The sequence below is a fragment of the Heliangelus exortis genome, chromosome 10 (assembly GCF_036169615.1).
Source record: "Heliangelus exortis chromosome 10, bHelExo1.hap1, whole genome shotgun sequence".
Lineage (NCBI taxonomy): Eukaryota > Metazoa > Chordata > Aves > Apodiformes > Trochilidae > Heliangelus > Heliangelus exortis.
Genome location: NC_092431.1, coordinates 8589117 through 8612205, shown reverse-complemented (window position 1 = coordinate 8612205; position 23089 = coordinate 8589117). Strand labels below are relative to the sequence as shown.

The 23089-nt window shown below is 40.3% G+C and overlaps 2 protein-coding genes across 5 annotated transcripts in view; one reads left to right on the top strand and one right to left on the bottom strand.

Moving 5' to 3' along the window:
* Positions 1-994: 994 nt before the first annotated feature.
* Positions 995-9396, top strand: LRPAP1 (LDL receptor related protein associated protein 1). Its single transcript, XM_071753387.1, has 8 exons — positions 995-1213; positions 3413-3557; positions 4317-4441; positions 5714-5834; positions 6749-6907; positions 7590-7672; positions 8709-8885; positions 9193-9396. Exons 1-8 carry the CDS (start codon positions 1034-1036, stop codon positions 9256-9258), a joined length of 1056 nt encoding a protein of 351 aa, XP_071609488.1. The 5' UTR covers positions 995-1033; the 3' UTR covers positions 9259-9396.
* A 7811-nt stretch (positions 9397-17207) lies between these two features.
* The window catches only part of DOK7 (docking protein 7), a 57007-nt gene continuing 51125 nt past the window's right edge, over positions 17208-23089 (bottom strand). For 2 of the 4 annotated variants that reach the window (XM_071753388.1, XM_071753389.1), the window contains exons 11-12: positions 20515-20667; positions 17208-18964 (exon numbers count right to left, since the gene is read on the bottom strand). In XM_071753388.1, the coding sequence (XP_071609489.1) occupies positions 18828-18964; positions 20515-20667 (290 nt within the window). In that variant the 3' untranslated portion in view covers positions 17208-18827. Of the gene's footprint in view, positions 18965-20514; positions 20668-23089 lie in introns of those variants that run through there. The other 2 variants (XM_071753390.1, XR_011727745.1) reach the window with 2 other exon arrangements.

The following is a 23089-nucleotide window of genomic DNA, read 5'->3' as shown; positions in this document are numbered from 1 at the left end:
CGGGCACGGATGGAGGCCTTCCAGGGGGCAGTCTGCGGAATAAGCACAGTAAGTGCTTTTAAGACAATTCCTTAAGGGAGTATCAGAGGAATGCAGCTTCTGTTAGCCCTGCTGAAGTAGTCAAAATTGGTGTTTAAAAGCTGACTCTGACCTTGGTCTGAGATTGACAGAACAGCAGACACTGAGGAACAGACTTAATCTCTTGACAAACAGGACCGTGTCTTTGATGAGAGATTTCAGTGCAGTTAGTCCAGCCACATATCTACGACTGGTTTGTCCTGGAAAACTGAAAACACAGCTGAATAAATGCTCTTTAATTTAAAGAGAAGTAGAGTATAAGGAAATATATCTGTAAAAATGAATGTATAAAGTTCAGAACGATGTTTGCTCTTCTGTTACTAAAAGAAACAGGATCCCTCCGTGTTCACAAACCCAGACTGAGCCGCAGGAACCGGACCCACAGCTCAGCATCAGCCAGCGGAGTGAGAGATACCACATGGAGCACTCGTTTGCTGCCATGGAAATGGGAGGGATGCTTTCAAGCGAGCTTCCCATTCTCATCATATTTCTTACACTTCTTTGGGACCAAATCTTGTAATTTAGGGAGTCTGTATACTCTTTGAGCATTGTGCTAATACCTGAAGACTTCGTTCAACCAAAGAGGTGATGTTTAAACCCATTCTATCCTTTTCGTCCCACAGCTGACAGCAACACGCCGCTGAGGAACACACGGGGTACGAGTGCGTTCGCTGCAGAGAATGGAAAAAACAAAAATTCCGCAAAACCCACCCACAAAAACTGCCACATTCAGCATATTTCCACATTTATGAAGCAAACGCTCAGGAGAACGACAGGGAGTCTCTTGGAGGGAAACAGCCCAAATCTGGACCTCAAACTAGATGCTAGATTCCCCACCTGCACCACATTCCCATTCCCATCCTTTTCCATTCCCAAAGGCGCCGTTCCCGCCCAGGGCTCAGGGGGCGGGAGCCGTGCGGCATCTCGGGACTTGTACTCCTCGGTCCAGCGCGACATGGCGGCGGTGCGGGCTCTGGCGGCTCTCGGCGCAGCGCTTCTCTTTGCCGCTGCCTCCCAGGCCAGCAAATACTCCCGGGAAGCCAACGAGGGGTTGGCGGCTGCCGGTGCCAAGCGGCGGGAGACTGGGGAGTTCCGGGTGGTGAGGCTGAACCAGGTCTGGGAGAAGGCGCAGCGGGTGAGTGAGGCGGCGCGGGAGGAGCGGGGACGCGGCCGGAGCTCTGAGGGGGAGCAAGGGTCAGAATTGACCGCTCTGAGCACTCATTCCCTGTCGGCCGCCTCAGGAGATGGGGGAAGCGGAGAATTTGTGTGTGAGGAGACAGCGAGGCCGTCCGGCCCCGGCTCGGTGTTGGGCCGCAGGGCTGCGGTGCCTTTTGTTGGGTTTTCAGGCCTGACGCCCGCTGGCGGCAGCTCCGAGAGCCCCGGTCCCCGGGAACAGCCGGGCTGTGTGAGGCCTTCCCTCAGGAGGAGGCAGCTCCTTCCCCTCTCCTGTGTGTGTCACGGGAAGCGTTGGTTGTCCCGTGTTTAAATCCGGGAAGTGGAAGAGTGAAGTCCCTCCGGTCCCATGGCAGGGCTGAGACGGGCTCTTCGCTGGCGGGTGGAATGCTCTGGCGCTTTTGTTAAAGGAGTGATGCTCTCATCTGGGTGAGAGTGGTGGCCTCAGTTCCTGCTTCGGACAGGACAGGAGCTCACTGCACAGGAGAATTAGGAACCCTCTACTTCGATGTTTACAACACCTTCGTTTATTCCAAGTGATGTAGTCATGTGCAGGAGGACCAGCAGATGGTTATCGCCAGTCCTAGAGAGAGAGTTGATTTTGACAGTGGTACTTGAGCTTTCCCCACTTAGACCTAAATAAATAAATAAATAAATGAAATGAAAATAGAGTAAAAAGTATTTAATTGTAGTGTGAATATTTAATTACAGCTAAGCAAAACGGCTCTGGCAGGAGGAGGGGAGTGCACTACACTCATATTCATCCCCAGAATATTGAGGAGTATGGAACTTAGGGTCATGCCTGGTGAAGGTCCAGTTCTTCAGCAAAGCAATGTAGTAAATGTTAATTCTGGATACCTGGATCATGGAGAGACTTTCCCCAACCTGAGCTATTGGATTAGAGGCAGGACATCCCTGGCTTTAGTAAAAATTGGAACCCCTGCAATATTACTGCCAACCAGCATGCCAAAAGAAGTTATCAAAAAAACACTCAATGGGAGAAGGGTGGGATGGGAGTTAGGACAATGTTTGATAATGAAACTGGAGCTGTCTGGTCATGGTTGGAGGTAGTAGGACTTAGGCAGCTCAGGCAGAACTGTGTGGAAATCACACTGCTTATGTTTTTCAGTCTCCTTTCTTCTCTGGACTTTTTCTTACCACTCACAAAAGAAGTTAATAAGCTTTAATATTCTATGTTACGTTTCTTTGATTTAAACTGCGTAAGTGAAGTATCTAAAATCTGGAAGTTAAGAAGTTCAGGCTCAACTTACAGCAGTACTGCTTACCCAACTGCATGTTAGTCATTGTCTCTGTTCCTGTTTTCACTAGATTTCACAAAATTTCAAGCCGACCCATCACTCAGTTAAATCTTTGTGTAGGGTTTTTTTTTTACATAGCTTCAGCCTCAATAGCTTTTTGTTATGTTGTGTGGGACAGGAATGCCTCTACCTTTTGTATATTTTTGATGCACATAAAACATGTTAAGAAGTGATCTTAGAAAATTTTGCACTTTTATCATAGTAAAAATTGCTGATGAAGCAGTTCTTTGGTCTGCAAGGCCATCCTCAGTGTCCTGGTAGTCTGCAAAACTGATGAATAAAATTACCAGTTCACTGTAACTACATGGCTACAAGTGGAAGGTCGTTCTCAAGAAAGCATGTGGGGGCAATGGTGCATTGTTTGAGAAGTTTGGTGATTACTGCCTTTATGAATTAGTGAAAGAATTGACTTAATTAGTTATTTTTTTAACATTCTTTGTTATTGGTACTGGACATTTTTAGAAGGCAGTCCCATTAAAAGTGGAAGGAAAACCCCACTTAAATACTACTTGAAGGAACACCAAAGAAAGACAGATTTTTTTTAACCCTTGTGTAATTTAATTGTTGTCCAAGTAGCTGAAGAGCTGAGAGAGATGGCTCCATGGTCACTCTCTGTTAATACTAGTATATTTGGAGCGTGGCCATGTCCATAAGCAAGAGATGTTCATAGGCAAGGGCTCATACCTTAAGGCCCCTAAATTCAGATGGATATGTACCATGAGAGTACAAGAAAAAAATGCTGTGCTGTGTTAGCTGTGAGTGCTGTTCTGGCTCCTGAGGTAAGGCTGCAGCAAGAGGTAATTCCACATAACTGAATACAAACCTTTCTCTGTTCTTCCTAGCTTCATCTGTCTGCTGTGAAACTGGCAGAATTGCACAGTGATCTAAAAATACAAGAAAAGGATGAGCTAAGCTGGAAAAAACTGAAGGCTGAAGGGCTGGATGAAGATGGAGAGAAGGAAGCCAAACTCAGACGTAACTTGGATGGTAAGGTGTATCTTTGCAGAAGGAGTTTAAACTTGGTGTCAGACACATGCATGGTTAGACACCTGTGTTTGTGTTTGAACCATTAAATAACAGGTTGTCTTTACAGGCAGTGAGCACATGAGTTCTTTGGAGGTCAGTAGAGAGCTGCAGGAGGTTAACTGATTCTTTGCTCCTGTTGTTTTCAGAAGAGGTCATTAAAGAGCTTTGTCTTAAACTTTTGTCTTTTCCACTTTGAGCTGCAAAATCCAGCTCTGCAAATCAAGGGTGTAGCAAGTCTCTCATTTTCCATATATACAGAGGTTTTTTTGAATGGCTAGGGTTGGAATCATCTAGTTCTAACCCCCCTGCCATGAGCAAGGACACCTTGTTAAGGCCCCATCCAACCTGGTCTTGAAGACTTCCAGGGAGGGGGCAGCCACAACTTCCCTCAGCAACTGTTTCCAGCATCTCACCACCCTCACAGGAAATAATTTTTTCCTGATGTTTAACCTTCTTAAACCTCTTAAAATTTTAAACCATTGCCTCTTGTCCTCTCACTGCACACCCATGCAAAGTCCTACCCCAGCTTTTTTGTAGGCCCCCTTCAGATGTTGGAAAGTTGCTATAAGGTCACCTTAGAGCTGTCTCTTCTCCAGGCTGAACAATTCCTCAGCTTGTCGTCCTGGGGGAGGTGTTCCATCTCACTGATCATTTTTGTGGCACTAGTTAGTTGGTTTATTAGTTGATTCTAATGTTTCTTTATCTTTTATTCCTTTTCAGTCATTATGACTAAGTATGGAATGAATGGAAAGAAGAACTCTCAGCTAGCTGATACCAACTACATTAAAGATGGGGCAGAAAGTGATACATTAGATGATCCAAGACTGGAAAAATTATGGAGCAAGGTGTGTAAGGTTTCCAGGAACTTGAGTGTAGGAAAACTGTCTTTCTTTACTGAACTATTGTCTGCATCTTCTGAGATCCCCTACTTGGAACTGAATAGCTTTACTATTTAAGCCAAGCTGCTTTGCTCTGTAGCTGTCACCTTTGTGTCCTGAGGGCATCTCACCTACATCCAGGTTACCAGGTGTGGCAGGTTCTTTTTGCCAAAGAAAACACCCAAGTGAACTCAGGATTTTTCTTTATGTGATTATTACACTGTGTGGTAGTATGCCTATGGTGGTGTTCCCCTTTTTCTTGTTGTTTTTGGGCTTTTAAAAAAAGGTGCATTTAAAATACAAACATTTCATAGACTGTTAAAAAGTGAAATGTATAGCAGAGGATTTTATATAAGGACTTTCCCAATTTGGTATTAAAGTGAAAATTTCCAGGATTTGCATTTATGGATAAGCAATAGAAACTGCACTGTCACTGGGCACTTAAAACAGGTGAGGTTAAAATGAAATATTTACAGTTTTAGGAAACAAGCAGTCAGATAAAGAAAATAATTCCTACAATAGTCAAGGGCAGTGGTAGTAAAGCAGAAAAATGATGTGCTGGGGTTTAAAATGTTACTGTAAGTAGGTACAGCTCTGGCAAGGGATGTTATGCTTTGTGCTTTGGGTAAAGTGCATTAGGTAGAAATATTCCCTAAGCAAAAAAAGGGCTGGGGCTGAAAAGTATCAAAAACATTCACTTTTGATCATGAATTGCAGCAAGTCACTGGATTTGTGAGTAGTGTGCCAGCTGCCTGATGAGTGCTTCCCTAATTGCTAAAAAGTAGTTCAATCAGGAGAAAATCTCCACGGAGCAAAAGCACAGGAGTGATAAAATCTTCACTTGCCAGTAGAGTAAGAGTAAGTAAAGACAGTGCTCAGTGTCAGTCTGCATCCCTCATGCAAACAGCCCCCTTACAGTTGTATATGGAGCTCTATGGCCCTTATTTCTGTATTAAATTGTTTCCCATGGACTAGAAATGACAGCCACATTTCACTGGGTAGTCTGTAGCAAGTCTGGCAGTAGTGGTCTGAAGCAAATTCCTTTTCACACATGATTAAAGCCACCAGATCTGTTGATGTCTAAATCCTGACCTCACACTAATATAAAGGGATTTAAAACAAAAGATCTTAAAGAAAAGCTGGACTTTAAATGTGGTGGGAAGTGGGAGGAAGTTTTGGCAGTTGAATGCACTTAAAACACTTTGCCTGGAAAGCATATTAAGCTTGTGTTTCTTTCAGGCCAAGACCTCTGGGAAGTTCTCTGAAGAGGAGCTGGATAAGCTTTGGAGAGAATTTAAGCATCACAAAGAAAAGATTCATGAATACAATATTCTACTGGAGACTGTGAGCAGAACAGAAGGTGCCTGAACATTCCTCTGATGTTTTGAGATCTGTACAACACTTTTCTCTGCCCACTGTCTCCATTGTTTCCAAGTTTCTTCAAAACTCCTGAAGTCTGACAGATCTGTGACAACTACTTGCAGATGCTGGTAGTTCCAGAGACTTGCTGGGTCTAGTTCTGCATTAGCTGCCAAAAATCTTGCCAGCTAATGAAGAGTTGCCATTTCTGTTTTTTTGATTCTACCTGCATTTCAAGTGGAGAAGATGCCATCAGATTAGAAATTATGGCCACAGTAGTTTACTGGAAATCATACAGCAAGCATAAGCCCACAGCTGCACAGAACCTGCATGTTTTATCTCACCAGCTTTGAGTCCTAGAGGATATATTTTAATATCTTTGGCACTGAGCCTGAGGTCTATTAAATCATTGAGTACATGAGCATACAGCTTCCTGTACTAATCCTAACTAAAACTGTTAAAGCTCAACTATTCTAAAGCTTATAGGCAGTTTGATGTTTGCATTGTAGAGTCCAAACTGGAAGCTGCTATATGTCAGGTGTCCTGAAAGAGAGCTCAGGACTCATCAACCATCCCTCTCCCATTTCCTTGAGCAATAGCTCACCTAGGAAAGTAAGAACATTTCTGTACTAAAACCTTGACCAGCAGGAGCTAAAGGCATTTCTATAACATCACCCTCCACACTACTGAGGGACATCATTGATCTTAATATTGACCTGCAGGAGGAATTACTGCTTCTTAAAGTCTGGTGTTGATGCTTTACTTACACTCAGGTTATAACTTATAACACTATAAACTTATAACTTTGTAACACTATAAACTTACCTTTTTTTCATCTCAGATTTGGGGAATTTCTGGAGCTTTTGACCTGTCAGGATTTGGCCCACAATCAATATCACTTTTCTTCTTCAACAGATATCCACAAAAATGTTATCAGCCCATCTGAAGAGAATTTGGTGAAAGAGGAAATCTTGCACAACAAACACAGAGAGCTCAAGGAGAAGCTGAGAAGCATCAATCAGGGGTTTGAGCGTTTGCGGAAAGTCAGTCACCAGGGATATGACACAACCAGTGGTAAGATACAGGGGGTTTTATGCTTATTTTCCTCTTTTTTTAAAAAAAAATAATCACTTGGCAAGTATTAAGATGTAGTATTGAAGTACATGGTGTGACAAAAACAGGCTGAAGAGACACAGCCAGCATGTTCTATTCAGAAGCCAACACTAGAATCCTAATGAAAGGACAGGGAAAAGGGGTAGTGCTGTCTCCCATGTCCACCTGAGAAGGGATATTACATGTTCAGCCCCAGGAGGGCAGGTAAGTGGGACAGCACACAGGGCAAGCGATGCCATTATTCAGCTTCTAGGGTGTTTGTTCTCTTTTTTTTTTTAAGAGAATGCTTGTTGCAGCAATACTGTAAGTTTTAGTACTTTAAGTACTTGGATTTTTCTCCCTTTTCATCTAAATTGACCTGTGAGTAATGCAGTGCTTCGTGTATCTGTGTGTATGTATGTGAGAAAGCATGCTCATCTTTCGTGAGCTACAAATATTAACATTGAGTGTTATCAGCTCTAGAAGCAGACGCTGACTGAAAAACATGCTGTTAATTTCAGCAAGTTCAGCTACTTAGAAGAGGCTAAACTGAAAGGAAACAGGAAAATTGTTAGAAACAAAATTGTTTCTCTCCTGGCTAAAACCAGGAGCTGAGCGTAGATGCATAGTGTCCAGATTTTCATTTACTGTTATGTTTCCTTAGAATTTGAAGAACCAAGAGTGATTGATTTGTGGGACATGGCCAAATCAGCCAATTTCACTGAGAAGGAACTTAAGTCTTTTCGGGTAAGGAGAATTCCAGTTAGGTCTCTTATGGAAAGCTATTTTCCTACATAAACACTCCGGGTTACTCTGAGTGCAGCCTCTTCTGTATGCTCCTCTGACACCATAAAAAAATGGTGGCTTCTTTCTAGTATTTCAAATATATAAACAGGTACGTAACTGACCATATGTATGGTTCTGTTATAACTGGCAAAATAAAAATTCTGAATCCCATGAACACAAAAGTTGCATATTTTAAGTCTTTGAAAGATTATACGCAGCATGTTTGTTTCCAGTGCACCAGATTTCCCTCTCTTACCCAGTGTCCTAATGTAATTACTGCTTAGGAAAGTGGTATACTGTATACCCAACAATTTCCCCCTCAAGCCCACCTCTTGTACTGCTAGCTTGGCATGTTGAACTGACCCAAAAGTACCATGATAAAGAGGGTAAATTTAGATTAGATATTTGGGAGAAATTCTCTATTGTGAGGATAGTGAGACACTGGAACAGGTTGCCCAGGTACCCCATCCCTAGAAGTGTTCAAGGCCAGGTCAGATGGGACTTTGAGCAATGTCATCTTTTTGAAGACTTTCCTACCATGGCTTTTTATTTGGCATTTTGTCCTGTTTCAGATTCATCTCAGCAGACTGCAAACTCAGAAAACATTTAAGTCTGAGCACAAAATAGCAAAGCCAGGACCTAATATGGAAAAGAGGCTTCTCTTAAAAATTGTCCACCTCCCTTCCCCCAGTCTACACCACTAGTCTTACCTGTGAACTTTTATTTGGGAATCGCTGCTGTCATCTCCTGCAGCCTCACAGCCATCAGCAGTCTCCTTCTGAGGACTCTGCAGTTGGGCATTTTCAGCACCTGTCTTCAGAACTGAGTATCAGGGTGGTGATGATAATGCATTGTCCAGACATTCTTAAGAAAACAGAACTGAAAAGGCTTTCTGCGCTTGACTTTGTAAAATAGCTTTAGGGATGTCTTGGCAAGAAAAGAGAGATAAAGCCCTGCGGAGAAAATCCTCTGAAGCTGTGTGTATTTGTTGTCTTAGGACGAGCTGAAACACTTTGAAGCAAAAATTGAAAAACATCATCATTATCAGAAACAATTAGAGATCTCACACCAGAAACTAAAGCACATAGAGGGAACTGGAGATAAGGATCATCTGAACAGAAACAAAGAGAAATATGCCATGCTGGAAGAAAAGACAAAAGAACTAGGATATAAGGTCTGTATAAATCCATTTTACATATGTATTGAAAGTGTAACTCAGTAACAGGGTATGTAGATTAACCAGTGCTGATTTTTTATGCAAGTTGAATGACTTCCAGGGGGGAATTTAAGGCACACCTGTGCTCTATGGCTGGCACGGGGTATGCATAGCTGGGTTTTATAGACCTAATTTTAAAATGCCTGAAATCCCCCTGGTGTCTGCTGTTCCTGTTGTCACATACACTGATAGCAAAATCATAATAAATGATATTGACAGTTCATTTCCTTACTAACATTTCTTTGATGTGTTTTGCTTCTGCTAGGTAAAGAAGCATTTGCAAGACTTATCCAGCAGAATCTCTCAAGGTCTTCAACACAATGAATTATAAAAATTTGTTCTCCTTCATGAGACACGAAAACACAAAAGAGGTAATCTGATTTTGAACAGGATTTACCAAGGACTCCTTCTGAAATAGAAAGGATTGAACAGAGTTGTCCTGTAAGAAAATTTTTTTTGGTCCACTTAATTGCCAGTTTTGTATTTGCACTATCAAATTAAATTATTAGATTAGAAAAGTGTTGCACATCTTGGATCATATAAATCTTACATCATGTCATGTCAAAAGGAAAAACCTGTCAGAGGTTTCCTGGTAGTAAAAACCATACCAGTCTGATAGTCAGCAAAGGTATTCTGCTCAAGAAAAGCAAATGTTGAGGTAGGGGAAGTTAAAACAGGCCAGAAAAGTTTTTATTTCAGTGTCTAGCCTAATCCATTCCCTCCTGAAAGTAGTAAAAATATTTCTACTGACTGAGCAGTGTCTCAGAGCTGTGCTGAGTATGAATCTTTCATGTGAGAGGGGGAGGAAGAGTTAGGAGGTAACAAGTATTGAGGTCAGTTTGCACAATTTAGTTACAGACTAACACATCTGAAATTACTGAATGTACATTTACAATTATCTTGTTCATGGTTGATTGGTTTTGTGCTGTTTAGTCCTTAAAAAATGAGAGTTTAGTCATTAAAAAAAAATCAAAACAAGATCCTGGTGAAGCTTTTGATTTTTTTTTTGTCACTCATTTGTAGTGAGAAAGTAACCAGAGCTGGTTTTTGAGTGTGTTGCTTATTCAGTTAAACTCACACATTAGTTTTTAAGACAGGAAGGGTAGTTTAGCACCACAAGAATGTGTTTCTATGTGCCAAGTAGGCAGAAGGCAGTTTCTCACTGAGTACATATTCAGCTATAATCCCCAGTAAAGAGTCTTACTATTTTCCCTTTCAAGATCAAATCTTTCAGTTGTATGTCAGAACTTGGACAGTTTCTAAGGAGTGTTTCACATGACAGCGTTCCAGGAAAAAGGTTGAGACAAAGGTCCTTAAAACATTACACAGCAGTGATTGCTGCCCCTGAATCCAGCTTCCCCCTAAAAATAATCTGTAGCTGAGTTAGGATCTGCAACAGCACATGGAAGACATTACAAATAGTCTCCATCCCTGTTAAGAAACTTCCTGAGACCTGGGACACTGCACAGGCTCGTGACCTTTGAAGGTTGATTTTACTCATTTTCTTTACAGCCTGCACATCACACACATCAATATCTTCATATATATATATATATATATGTACATGTACATATATATGTATATATTTATATTTATATATATAAAGCAGCTATCACCATATTGATAAACACTCTTTGGAACCACTCTTGTCAGCAGGAGTAAGCCTGTTAGTACCTCAGCACTTCTGTTTCCAACCAATTTATTAAAAAAAAAAAAAAAAAAGCCACAAGACTTTGCTGCCAACCTGCCTGGCTGTTGTTTAGGCTGCTACTCCATCAGTGTGCAAGGAGACCTATTGTGAATGGCAACACACACTCAAAAAACTTATAAGTCAGTTAATTGCTGCCATTTTTAAGCATCCAAAACCAGTTCATACAGCCAAAATAACAACAGTAGGTACGAGACATTAAAGATTAAGAAGTAACTTGAGTCGCCACTCTTGGTTCTGTAAACAGCAATAAAAATTCAGAGCCAAAAAAAAAAGTGTAAATGAAATATGCCTCCAATTTGGTAACTAGTGACAGGTGAATAATGGAGTTCATAGGTCAGACTGTGTGGAAGAAGCACCTGAATAGAAAGAACCAACAGCACAGTGGCTGAGCCTTCTCTTCCTTAGCAGCTATTTTAGCTGATCCTTTTGTAATTATTCAAATTACCAGTTTTTTTCAAACCACCCTGAGAAATAATTTGAAATACAAAAGTGAGAGCAGAAGACAGAAGAACTGCATTTCATAGGAAAAAAAAAGAACTTCTCATGTTTTATACAATCTGCCAAATTCTGCCCTGAAAAAAAACCTCAATTTAAATAATCGTGTCAGTGATTACACATTGGACACGTTTGATTTATTTAACAGTTTGGGTGTGGAAATGATAGGCAAATAAGTACACAAGGCATTAGATACATCAAAAATAAGCAAGTCTTTCTTAAAATAAACACAATGTCCTCCATGCTGGTGGAGTAACTCACACTGCATTAGTCTACCAAGACAAATAAGGAACAGCCACTATGGCAGATGTATTGCTGTAACAATATAATTCTGCTGTAAAAGAAGCCCAAAGGAATTCTGATGCCTGATAAATCAGACAGTAGCCAGAGTATTTAAATTAAAATAATTTTCAAATAGAGATCATTAAGTTTCATAAGCTCAGGTGCCATCACCTGTCCTTAACTGGGCTCTCTCTCTTGCTGTGTGTGGGGCTCCCTTTAGCCCAGGTAACGTGGCATTTGCATTTGCACAGAGGGTAACAGAGCAAGAGACAGTGACACCATCTCAGCTTTCAGGATGTGGCTGCTCCAACATCTGACCTCAGCTGAGCGTTTGGAAGGGTCTCTATGCCCAGGCTGGGCTCATGCACACAGAGCAGTGCTGTGTGTGCTGCCCAGGGCCCAGCACAGGGGCTCTGCAGCTCTGTTGAAGCAGATATCCCACCCTGCCAGCCCTGAAGGCAGCTGCCAGCAGCCCCAGCTCATCATATTTTCAGTTCTGCCATCTATTCAGCTGATGAGTTTAGGGAAGCTGCTGGGGTTCTACTCCATGAAGGAATCCCCTGCCAGGATCCAGCAGGGCCCTGGGAGCCAGGCTGGTAACAGCCCCTCCACAGCCCCTAACCCAGCTTCACCTGTCAAAAGCCCAGGTACAGTGTTAAGCTCAGGACTAACCCAGGCAGAGGTGACAGAAGATTTCACATATTGGGTCACATGTTCGTCAGCCACAGACCTTCCCTGCCATTTGGCATTTCTTCAGAGATGTACTTGGGTATAAGTTTGTTTTGTTTGTTAAAAAGGTGCCATTTCACATAAGAAAACCTACCAGTAATGCTATGCAGGTAGTTCTAAAATAATTTCTAAATATAATCTTTCTTTCCACATAATTTCATTAGAAAAAATACATTAAAAAATCTTGAAGTCAATAAATAGAATAGATTTGCTTTCAGTACAAACAGACCTACTATTGTAATGGAGAACAGGGAGCTATGAAAGCCAGAGACTGCATTTTTCCATACATGCTATTTCACCCAATAAACAGCTTCTAAATACCAGAGTCAACATTTCCAAATACAACACATGGTTAACATGTATTTCAGGCCATTCCCATAGCACCTGTTGGGAAGCAGGCTAATCTACTAACAAAAAGCCCCATATGGGTTTCTTTTTCTGGTATCCACAGTCATAAAGTGAAAGCATTCATAAAATCTGTGCACTTGAGCCAACAGAAATTCACAATCTCACCCACAGTAAATATTTCAAGTTGATTCATATTGGGTTAGGAAATAATTAGAACCCAAATGCTGTTGTCAGGAGCCCTTAATGCACTTATATTTCCAAATCTTCATGTTTAGTATCCCACCACTCAATAGATCACTCTCCCAAATGAAAAAGGGAATAGTACAGACATTAATGCTCAACATACATTGTTTTCCTTCTAGTTTTATTGCCATCTGTATGAACAGCTGTGGGACAATTTTTGAAAGAAAAAAACCCACAACAGCCGAAGTACGTAGAAATAGGGGAGCCAGCAGTCCAAATCCAAGTACAGCTGCAGTACAAATCTACACCTGTAAGAAAAGGGTGAGCATACTCAGCTGTAAGCACAGTGAGTCTAATCCTGAACTCTCTTCATCTCCTTCACACCAAAGAAAAGAAATATCCTGTTCAGCTTTGAGCACTTACAGCTTTCCAGTGACACAGTGGAGATGGAGAGCAGGTTCAGCATCTTCATGTTGAGAACTTTGCTGCTTGGCCACCAGGTTTTTGTTGACCCAGTCTCTTCTGGCTCTCCTGCCCTGCTCAGGGCAAGCACTGCTGATGCACAGAAAGACAGGGTTCCTCTAACAGTCCACAGTGAAGACACAGCCAGCTGCAGGCTGTAATGTGCAGCTTGACAGCTCCCCATCCAGATGGAGAGCAAGGAGAGGGTCTGAACATGTTAAATTTTGTCAGTATAAAGGGCTTGGCCAGAGACACACAGGCTGGAAGGAGTATCTGGTGTCAGCAAATCTCAACAACAGCTCCCTGGGGAACTTAGCTCCAGTCACCACAGGAAATGCTTTCTCACAGCTATTGCTTGTGGTCACTAGTGTCATGCATTCATCATAAAAAAGCACAGAGAACTAAGACCAGTTCCTGAGCTTTCAATAGACCTGATGCACCTCTGGCAAGTCACCCAGCTGTTATACACGAGACAGGTTTAGCTGAGTGCAGCTTTAGGTGCACCTTGGTGTCAAATCAGGTGTCATAGCAGGGCTCAGCTCCTACCATCCCTCACCCGGTGTTTCCATTAAGATTTCATGGAGTTTACACAGAGGAGAAAAGCCAGACAGAATAATTGCCTCTAAGGTCTAGACTGTATGTGCACTATGAATGTGAGCCATTTGTATGATTTGATGCAAGGACACTGAGACACACACTTGGCTGCACATACAGCACAACAGTCTGGGCATCAGCATTAACCACCCCACAGTTCCCACTCCATTCCTGGCAGAGGTGGTGCCAGCACATCCTCTGTTTGACTGAGGACACAACTGCAATGTCAGCCTCTTTCAGGAACAGTCACTTCCTTGCTACAAACACGCTCCATTACAAGCAGCAACAATCCAGCCAGCAGCCTCCAGCAGTCAACCAACCTGCATTTCAAAGACTCAGAGATCTGTGACCCTGTCCCTGCCCTTCTCCTGTCAGCACAATAGCTGGCAAAGGAGAGCTGCTGCTTTCCAGCCCTCTGCTGAAGTTTTATTTAAGTCTCCATCAAACTCTCAATACAATGTTTTTTCTGTGCTTCCCAATCTGTGTCCAGTACTGCTGATGGTTGATAGCAAAAGAACAAAGAGCATGACTCCAGCCAAAGGCAGGTCACAGGGTGCATTCACCAACTGTAGCAAAGATGCTGATGTGTGATGAATCTGAGCAATTCATTACATAATAAAACTTTGGTATCCAAAGGCAAGATTCCCTTCCAAGCATGCAATCTGCTCTATTTTATGTATATGAACTATCCATAAATTGCCAGCTCAGCCCACAGATGAGTAAAATTTAGCTTATACAATAGCAGATACTAGGGCCCTTTTTTAATTTTTTTTTTTTTTTTTTTTTTTTTTTTTAGGGATTTCACATCAGAAGAATGTAATGTAGAGACAAGTTACTGTCATGCTACATCTGCTTTCTGATCCCATCCCCCCATTGCCTCAAATAGGTTGACAACTTATTTCAGTAAAATGGTGATGTTACATATGCAGTGTACACAGTGGGAGAATATTTGAATTATTTCTAGATGCTCTGATGCTGACAAATGTTTGGAAGTTAAGTTTCACTCACCCTAAAGTTTTTACTAAACTCAAAGTTTACTTGGCAACTGCACTTTCCCAAATCTGCCCACTGCCTTATAAAGCTATTAATTGTATTAGAAGCCAGGATGTGAATTACAAGTATTTTGCTGTCATTTACCTTCCAGCCTTTCAAGGAAAGTCCATAGGAGAGCTGGTTTTTATCAGTAACCACCTGATGATCACTGTCCTAAGTCTCAGAGTGAGGCTATCCTGAAGCCTCTCATCTTTCAGGGTTAAAACCAGACTCATCAGAACCTGTCCATTTTTTTTCCAAGTTTCACTTTTCATTAATTCTACTCCTCTGTACTGAAAATACGTGTTTCCATAGCTATTCCTTACAAATTTCCATTTAATAACTTTTTTTTCATTTTTACTCTGCTTTCTTTGTTTTATTGCTATATGGTGTTAAATTAACATTTCCTTTCAACCTAGATTGCAAAATAAAATTAGGCATATTTTCAGATGACAAACATTAACAGGAAAGAGTGCCTACTAACCCATGAAATTCTGTCTTGTTCCTGTGGTAACTTTAGCACAAAATATGTGAAATGTCCCAGACAAAATAAATAAGGTACTTACTGTAGGGCACATGTTTCATCCCCTCATTAAAAATGTAATCACTCATAACTCAAATTTGAGTATACTTTTCCAAGCTGCAATAATTAAAATGGTTTTGTTTATAGCAGTGAGGAAAATGAACAATTTTTCCAAGCTGTTTCCTAAAAGGAGCTCTTTGGGCAGATTTTCACACACGTTTAGATGCCTGAAGACACTTAGTGGCATTTTGCACACTAGTAAAGCACAGACAACTATTTGCTTTTTTTGACAAATGCCTCCAAACTCCATCCCTCCATCCTGCAGCACATGTTAACTTGAAGAAATCCCATAACCCAAATCCTTGCACATAAATATATTCCATAACAGCTTCTGAACAATCCCACAAAACTCACTGGAGTAGTAGTTACATTTGGCAGTAACCTACTGTGTAGGACTCTGAAATAAAGATGTACACAACACTTTAATGGTTATGTCCTAACCGTGCACTCCCTGACAGTGCTTTCTCCTTACTGAGAGCACTTCTGCCATCTTAAAGTACTTCAAGAGCATCTTACAGAAGTATCAGCCACTTCACATTGTTTTGTTTGAGAATTAATTCCTCACACTCCTGGTCAGGGCAGGAGGAGATCTGACTGGTAGAATGCTAAATTAAAAGTGATCCAAGCCTTCATTTGTGCCAGCAGAAGTTAAAAATAACATTTATCTCTGAAAGCATGAGAGATCTGGGTTTTTTCGCAAAGAGCTCTGAATCTGGACCCATCATAAGCTGTATTTTACTTGCAGGAGTTTTATGCACAGCATGTGAATAAATCCCTAAGTCCTCCTACATTAACAGCAGTACAAAAGTGAACTCATGGAAGCTACACAGTGAGCACAAGGCTTTTCATGGGATTGTGGTTTCATTTCCATTTTTCCAGGGTCACCGCTGGAAACTGAAGGCACATTATTTTATTCATTTAAAAAGAAAGTTTCCCTCTTCTGCAAGCTCCTATTTTTCAAATGAGAAAATTGTAGTTTCTTCAACAGAAAGAACAAGCCTATATTTTAACAAGAAGGCCTCCATGGTACTATGAAAACAACAACCCATCAGCTTTTAATGTAGGCAACATTACAGTTTGTTCCCCTGCTTCAGCCTGAACATAGCTGAGTACATGAGAACATGAAATGAATTTAAAAAATAAGTGAACCATCTGTTCTGTTTGCCTTATTGATGCTACAAAAATAGAAACAAAAGTCTCAAAAGTTAATTATTTAATTTGCAGAAAGCCTTGTAATTCTGTTAATATTAAAGTCTGTAAGTATGAATTTTTACCCAGCCATCTAGCTCGTTACTACTCCATACAGAAATCCATGTACACAGAGAACTGTGGGCAGGTAGAGTTTCACAGCCCTACTCAACCTGAAAAACATAGTTTAAAACCTGTGACTTCTCTGTAAGGCCAACAGCAATATGGTGACTTTTGCTATTGTGTCAAATCTTTGTCCATGCTGCAAGTCTGGATACTCAATGCAACCAGAGTTTTACAATAGAAATACTGCAGTTTCATTGTATATCAGGATGGAAAGCACTGCATTTCAGTGCATCAGGCAGGCAGTGCTCATTTAAAATACTAAACATAAATATGCACATAGCAAGAGATTTAACCCTAAAAGTCCTCCTGTGGAGGATCCTTACTGAATAGCAGTTCAGTTATACAAACCTGGTCCCAGGAGCTATAAGCCCAGGCCATTCCTTTTGTACTGAATATGTTTACAATCAGTTCACCACTGTCCATTTGCAAAACAGGAAACATCTTTTAAACTGAGTATCTCATCAGAAGTATTTCTTTTCCCTTCAGAAATACACTAGGCTAATAAACAGAAAAGTATATCTTAGCATAGGATGGATGACAATGGCAATTGTCAACTCTCTAATATTTTTTTTTATTTGAGAGAGTTACATTACCAGTGAGGTTACATTCAAATAAGTTTAGAGACTATACTCTTCCTCAAAAACACCCACCTCTCCTTCCAATCACTTAGTGAAACCCTCACTGGCAGAAAACCTTCACTCAGGAATATGAATTGTAACACATATCTGAAAAACAGAACTGGGCTGTGATACTTTATCTTAAGAGGACACAGAAAAAACATAATACCCAAAATATTACTCCCAATAATTTCTGGATGCCAAAACTGTTATGTTATTGCTTACCAAAATTTTGTTTTGGTTTTTTTCATAAGCACACTGCTTTATTAGTGTAGTGTCACTGCCATAACATTTTATTTAATTAACATTTTGTATAAGGACAAATTTATAGAACCCAAGAGTTACATAGACTATGCAACACAAGAAACTAAGTCAAGCTTTGAGTCCTACAATCTCCCTGTACAAAAAGCAAGATATCAAAGACTTGTGGATAAAACTTTATTGCAACAGAACACTCTGTAGTGCCTCAATTCTATAACGTCTCTGAAGACATCATGCTCCTACACAGAACTGGGTTTATGCTGTTTAGGGAGAGAAGTAGCCTCAACTGGGATATTCCAGTGTTGATGCTGCTTTACATTAGGCATAGTTTTGGAGGTATAAGCAAAGGACTCCATTTATGAAAGGTAATGTTTCTGTGAGTGCCCTGATGTTATGTTCTGTATGAGAAACCTGAGACCTGATTTTCAAAGTGTTCAACTGCAGAAAAGTTGCTAAGAATTACAGGTACTTAGCAGCTATGAAATCAAAGCTTATGGTGGATAAAACAGGGGTTTTAATAAAAGAAATATCTAAAATGTCACTTCAAATTACATTAGTTTATACATTAGTTTGTAGGCATACTTAACTATTCTATTTGGTTTTATAATATTGTTTGTATATGATTTTGTCTTTTTGCATCCTGACGCTGCAGCTTTTAAGTCTGAGCAGCTATAGCCAAAGCTACAGAACTCTTAGTGAGGTATAAAAATTAATTACTCATAGCTAAAGTTAGGCATGTCCATATATAAGCATATAAATTGCACAAAACTGTGCCTGCAAAAAGTCAGGCACTGAATTTTCTTGTTTTTGTAAGAGTCATTAATATATTAACAGTGGTTTCTCATATTTTATACTCTCAGATATATACATATATTTTACCAGTAAATGTGTGCTTACATACAAACACATATATATACACATGCAAACGTATGTGTACACATACTACACACACACTCTCACATTCTCTTATCTACACACATTCAAGTTCTTTAAAGAAAATGCCACCATTTAATAAACACTGGAATTAGTTCCAGATTGTTTTCCAGGATTTTAGAATTATAGAAAAAGGTAATTTTTATGTCATTGCATTAGAAAAAAAAAAAAAAAATCTGGACTTCACAACCAAATTAAAAAAAAGACCACACACCCCGCCTCATGCCACCAGCTTTCCAATTAGGAATCAAGATCTTGGAATGAATCTGGTATAAACACAGTAAGCAATGGCAGCTTTTGTGTGACAATTTATGTGAGAAAAAAGTTCTTTCCTCAAAAGGTCTTTCCTAGAAAGGTCACTGCTGGGTCCCTTTCTTCTTCTGCTCCAGCTCTTGCAATCGCTCCTCCCGGCACTGCGCGTGCTGTGTCCCCACTTTGTGGGCTGTCTCAGTGGCTGCAATGTCAATCTGTGCATATCGAGATGATCCACTCCCTGAAATACCAAACAAGGTCATAGAAAAGACTGGCACCCTCATATATATGTCTGGGGAAAAGTGTTCCAGGGATAAGCTATTGAATCACTTTCTCCAGAGCTTACCTAGATGGTCTTGGTTTGGTCTGAAATCAAGGGAGTAAGTTGAGTGTCACAACTGCGGAGGGGTGGAGGGGGGAAACCACCACAAAACTCAAAAGCTTTGTTATCTACATATTTCAGCTATTTAGTTTTCTTCAAATAAGGAAATTAGACCTTGTATTTTTGCTGCAGGTTTAAATCTCCACTCCCAGAAGACAAAACTGAACTCGGATCTCACACTTCTGGGAGGCTTCATCAGCAAGCTACTAGTCAATAAATGAACATTATTTGGTATTTGAAATGAAAACACCATTGGTAAGGCAGTTGGCAGGGATTCTTCTATATCTAGATAAGGCACTCTGCAAAGTTTACCAGGTCAACTACCTTCAGCTTTCAACAGAATGACAATTTAGTCCAATGACTGGCAATAAGGGAGATAAAAGCTACTTGTCTGTGTAGGAGCAGAACAGTTCTGCATGGGTGTAGACCTACAACTCCAGAGGCTGAGGAAACTTTAATATCAAAAAATTAAATATTTATGGATGTTAGAAGCCATTCAAAGTTATACAAGTAGAGTATGCGTTGATGGTTGACATCTAGGAAAATTTGCAATAAAACATTGCATCTACATCTCAGAAGGATGTTGTACAGAGAAATACATTTAAGTCTAGGATAAGCTTAGAATTATTTAACCAGAAGCATGTAAACATTAAAAAAAAAAAGCCACAAAAACATTTAAAAGTTAATAAGCTTGCTGAAATTAAAAGTATAAAAATTAAAATCTCAATAGCCAAACACTATACATAGAAAACTCATCAAATAAATGCCAGATCCTTATTAGAAGCTTTCTGCAAGGAGGAACAATGGCAATACCTGGTAGCTATATTGCATATTTTTGTGCTAATTGTCCAAGTTAAGCATTAAAAATAAAAATAAGCCGATCCAGACAAAAATTTATAAATTCAAATACTTGGGCTGCCTTCCTCTCTGCAGCACTTTCTCAGATCCTCATAGAGAGCAGGTAGAAGAACACTGTGTTCTGTTCTTAAGAACATGCTGCCTGGCTGCAGAGTCAGTATCCAGGAGCAAGTCCTGTACACCTACACCCACAGCCCTGGTTCTGAAGCCAATTTTTCTTAAAATTAAGCAAGTGTTCTCCTAATATGTGCAATGAAAATGTTGAGAACAAGAAGGAAATTACTATCTGTCAAACTCCACAGACAGAGAAATGTTCATTTTAGCAGTGTGCATACAATGAACCTGTCAGAGGGATACAACATCTTATAGAACCTCATTACTTAAAAATCTTTTCCAAAAGAGTTGGCAGTTACAAGAATGGCCTCGCAAATGCACCAGGGTTCAACTCCTGGCTTAGCAAGAGCCTATGGGTAGATGAGAAATTAAGATTCCAAATACACTCTGCATTACTGCTTCCTGTGCTGCTCAAGTAGTCTTGTAGACTTCCTTACCTCTTATGCTTGTGCTAGGTTCTTGAAGTTCCAGTTCCATGTAATGAAGCTGTTTTTTGGAAGTAGGGCTGACAGGAATATTAACATAGGTGGCAGTCTCACTGAGGGGTCGATCTGCTGCTGGGACATCAGCTGAATAACCTACTGCCCCTTCTAACATAAAGCACATGTTAGTGTAGACACTGTTTGCAATGACCAATGAAGCATCTCATAAAAATGCAATGTTCCATCAAATGTTCTGAAAGTAACCAGCAGTCACAACTCAGCTTGTTATACAGTACATTCCTCAGTCATAGATGAGACATGAGAACACTCATGTTCCTACAGAAAGGATCCTTAGAGAGTGATAAAATCAAGATCTGTGCAGAAGACCACAGACAGTGATCCCAGTAGGTTGTGGCAGAAAGCAAACAATATGCAGAAATATTCAAAGGGAAGCAAGTACCTCTACCTCTCAAGGCTTTCAACTCTAACTCTGGTTAGTAATGCCAAATGTGAAACAATCTGATCTAGGAAGATGCAAACTACTATATCATCCTCAAGGCAGCAAAACAAATCACTAGAATTTCAGAAAACATGTCCCAAAAACAGGGATTGAAGAACTATTTAATGGAAGGATAGAGCAAGATTGAGGGCACAACATCATCTTCCCCACACAGAGTTGCAAAGGAGAGGAACAATGCCAAGTGGGCACAGGTGAAGTGAAAAAAGACTTCAGGTGCAGAAATGAAAGGAGATTAGACAGTGGGAAAACTTTTCAAATATTAAAAATGACAAGAACACTAGAGGAAATCCCCCAGAGGCTGAAGAATTTTCCCATCTACAAATTCCTAAAAAAAGAGATAGACTAACACCTGCTGGGAAACAATTTTCTGTAAAATGATTCTGACTTAAAGACAAATTTACTGGATGAAATCTCAAGACATCTTCTAGTCCTGCTTTCAATTATTCTTATCAGAAATGAAACTAAGGGAAAAAGTAAAGGTTTTATTAACTGTCCAACCTGGCATTTCAGCCTTCAAAACCTTAATTGACAGCAGGCACCTACACCTAGTTTCTCAATCCACAATCCACAAATACCAAGAGACTTTCCAGAATTCCCTGGGCTACACCCAAATACAAACCTGTATTCTATCTGTTCTTGTGCAAGGATTCTGAAACCTCCTGCCTCTCCAGCCCAGTTGAGGTTCTTGGCCTCAGACACTCCCCTGCTGCTAAGTCCATTTCAGACAAAAGACTGCAGAGGAAAAATGGGATCACTTTCAGGTTCTCCCTTTTCCTGAAGGTCTCCCACTAAGCCCTTCCTTGTGCCCACATAAAACTCTTATCCAAACTTTATTTGTCCAAATAACTGCTTTTCTTCTCTGCCCATTCAGACTGAGAAGATGAGAAGGGAGAGGCAGTAGGTGATGAAGGCTTTTAGAGCACAGGAGAGAATGAATTCTTATATCCAACCACTCAGGGGAACTTTTTGTGTTGTGTTATGAATAGCAGAGAGAGGTCATCCAAAGCCAGGCAACAGTAAGAGTAGTCAGAGGCTAAAGCAGCTTTCAGGAGAATGGAATGTCTCCAGGATTAAGCTACATAAATCAAAGGACTCAACTGTGCAGTCCAATACAGGACTGGAAAGTTGTCCACTTTTCTGACATATTTTCATAAAGAAAACATGGGAACATTCACAAAGTAACAGACCATTTTTCTGATGGTCAGATGTCAAGTTATTGTTCCAAAATCAAGTGGCGGAAACAAAATGAAAAAATGAAAATCAAACAGAATAAATTTCTGCATCTTCATCAAACATAATTCTCAGAAATTATTCTCATGTATTGTGTATAAAGTTTTTCAAAGGAGTTTGGCCTGACTGGGTCAAAAGGGATTCAGCAGAACCATAGCATTGAAAAACTGTGTCCCAAATAGCTGAAGTTTTAAAAAAATAATGAACTTAAAGATGACAGTTTAATGAAGAGTCATGAAGAAAAAGATAATTTTTGAAGTCTTTCTATGCTGTTAAAGTGATGTAAGCAGGAGTTCAAGTGAAGTCCCAAACGTAGCTAGCATGAAAACTAGCAAACTTGTCTATAGAGCAAAGTATTTGAAAGGCTTCTGGAAGCTGAATGTTGCACCTGATGCAGACAAGCCAAGTGATTTTCCTGAGAACTAAAACAACACATCAAATATACATGAAAAATATATTCATTTCTTGGGGGGTTGTGCAAGAATAGCAAGCAGAAACACACAGAACAAAGAACCCCCTGTCAACAATCACATATTCTGCTCAAAGGAAAGAAGCAACAAGAACAAAGTTGGGCAAACTGGACCTGAAGGAGAGGAAAACATTTCTGTATTTTGGTCTGCGCTGTGGTAATAGAAACTGTGCTGTCTTTGTAAACATAGAAATACTTGGCTTTTAATTTTTCCTTCAAATAATAATAATAAAGCCCCCAAACATCTCTGCCTCCAGAAAACTGGCTCATATTTGAAGAGGAAGGTTTATTTGAAAAGCACAAGACAGTCAAAAGCTCCTACTTAAAAAACAAAGCACACAGAGAGAGCCATGAACAAAACCAATGCTTTC

Excerpts from the sequence above, each read along its gene's own strand:
- LRPAP1 (XM_071753387.1), top strand. The coding sequence starts at position 1,034 with ATGGCGGCGGTGCGGGCTCTGGCGGCTCTCGGCGCAGCGCTTCTCTTT. Across the intron at positions 3,558-4,316 it reads ACTCAGACGTAACTTGGATG|TCATTATGACTAAGTATGGA; the intron begins GTAAGGTGTATC and ends ATTCCTTTTCAG. Across the intron at positions 8,886-9,192 it reads CAAAAGAACTAGGATATAAG|GTAAAGAAGCATTTGCAAGA; the intron begins GTCTGTATAAAT and ends TGCTTCTGCTAG.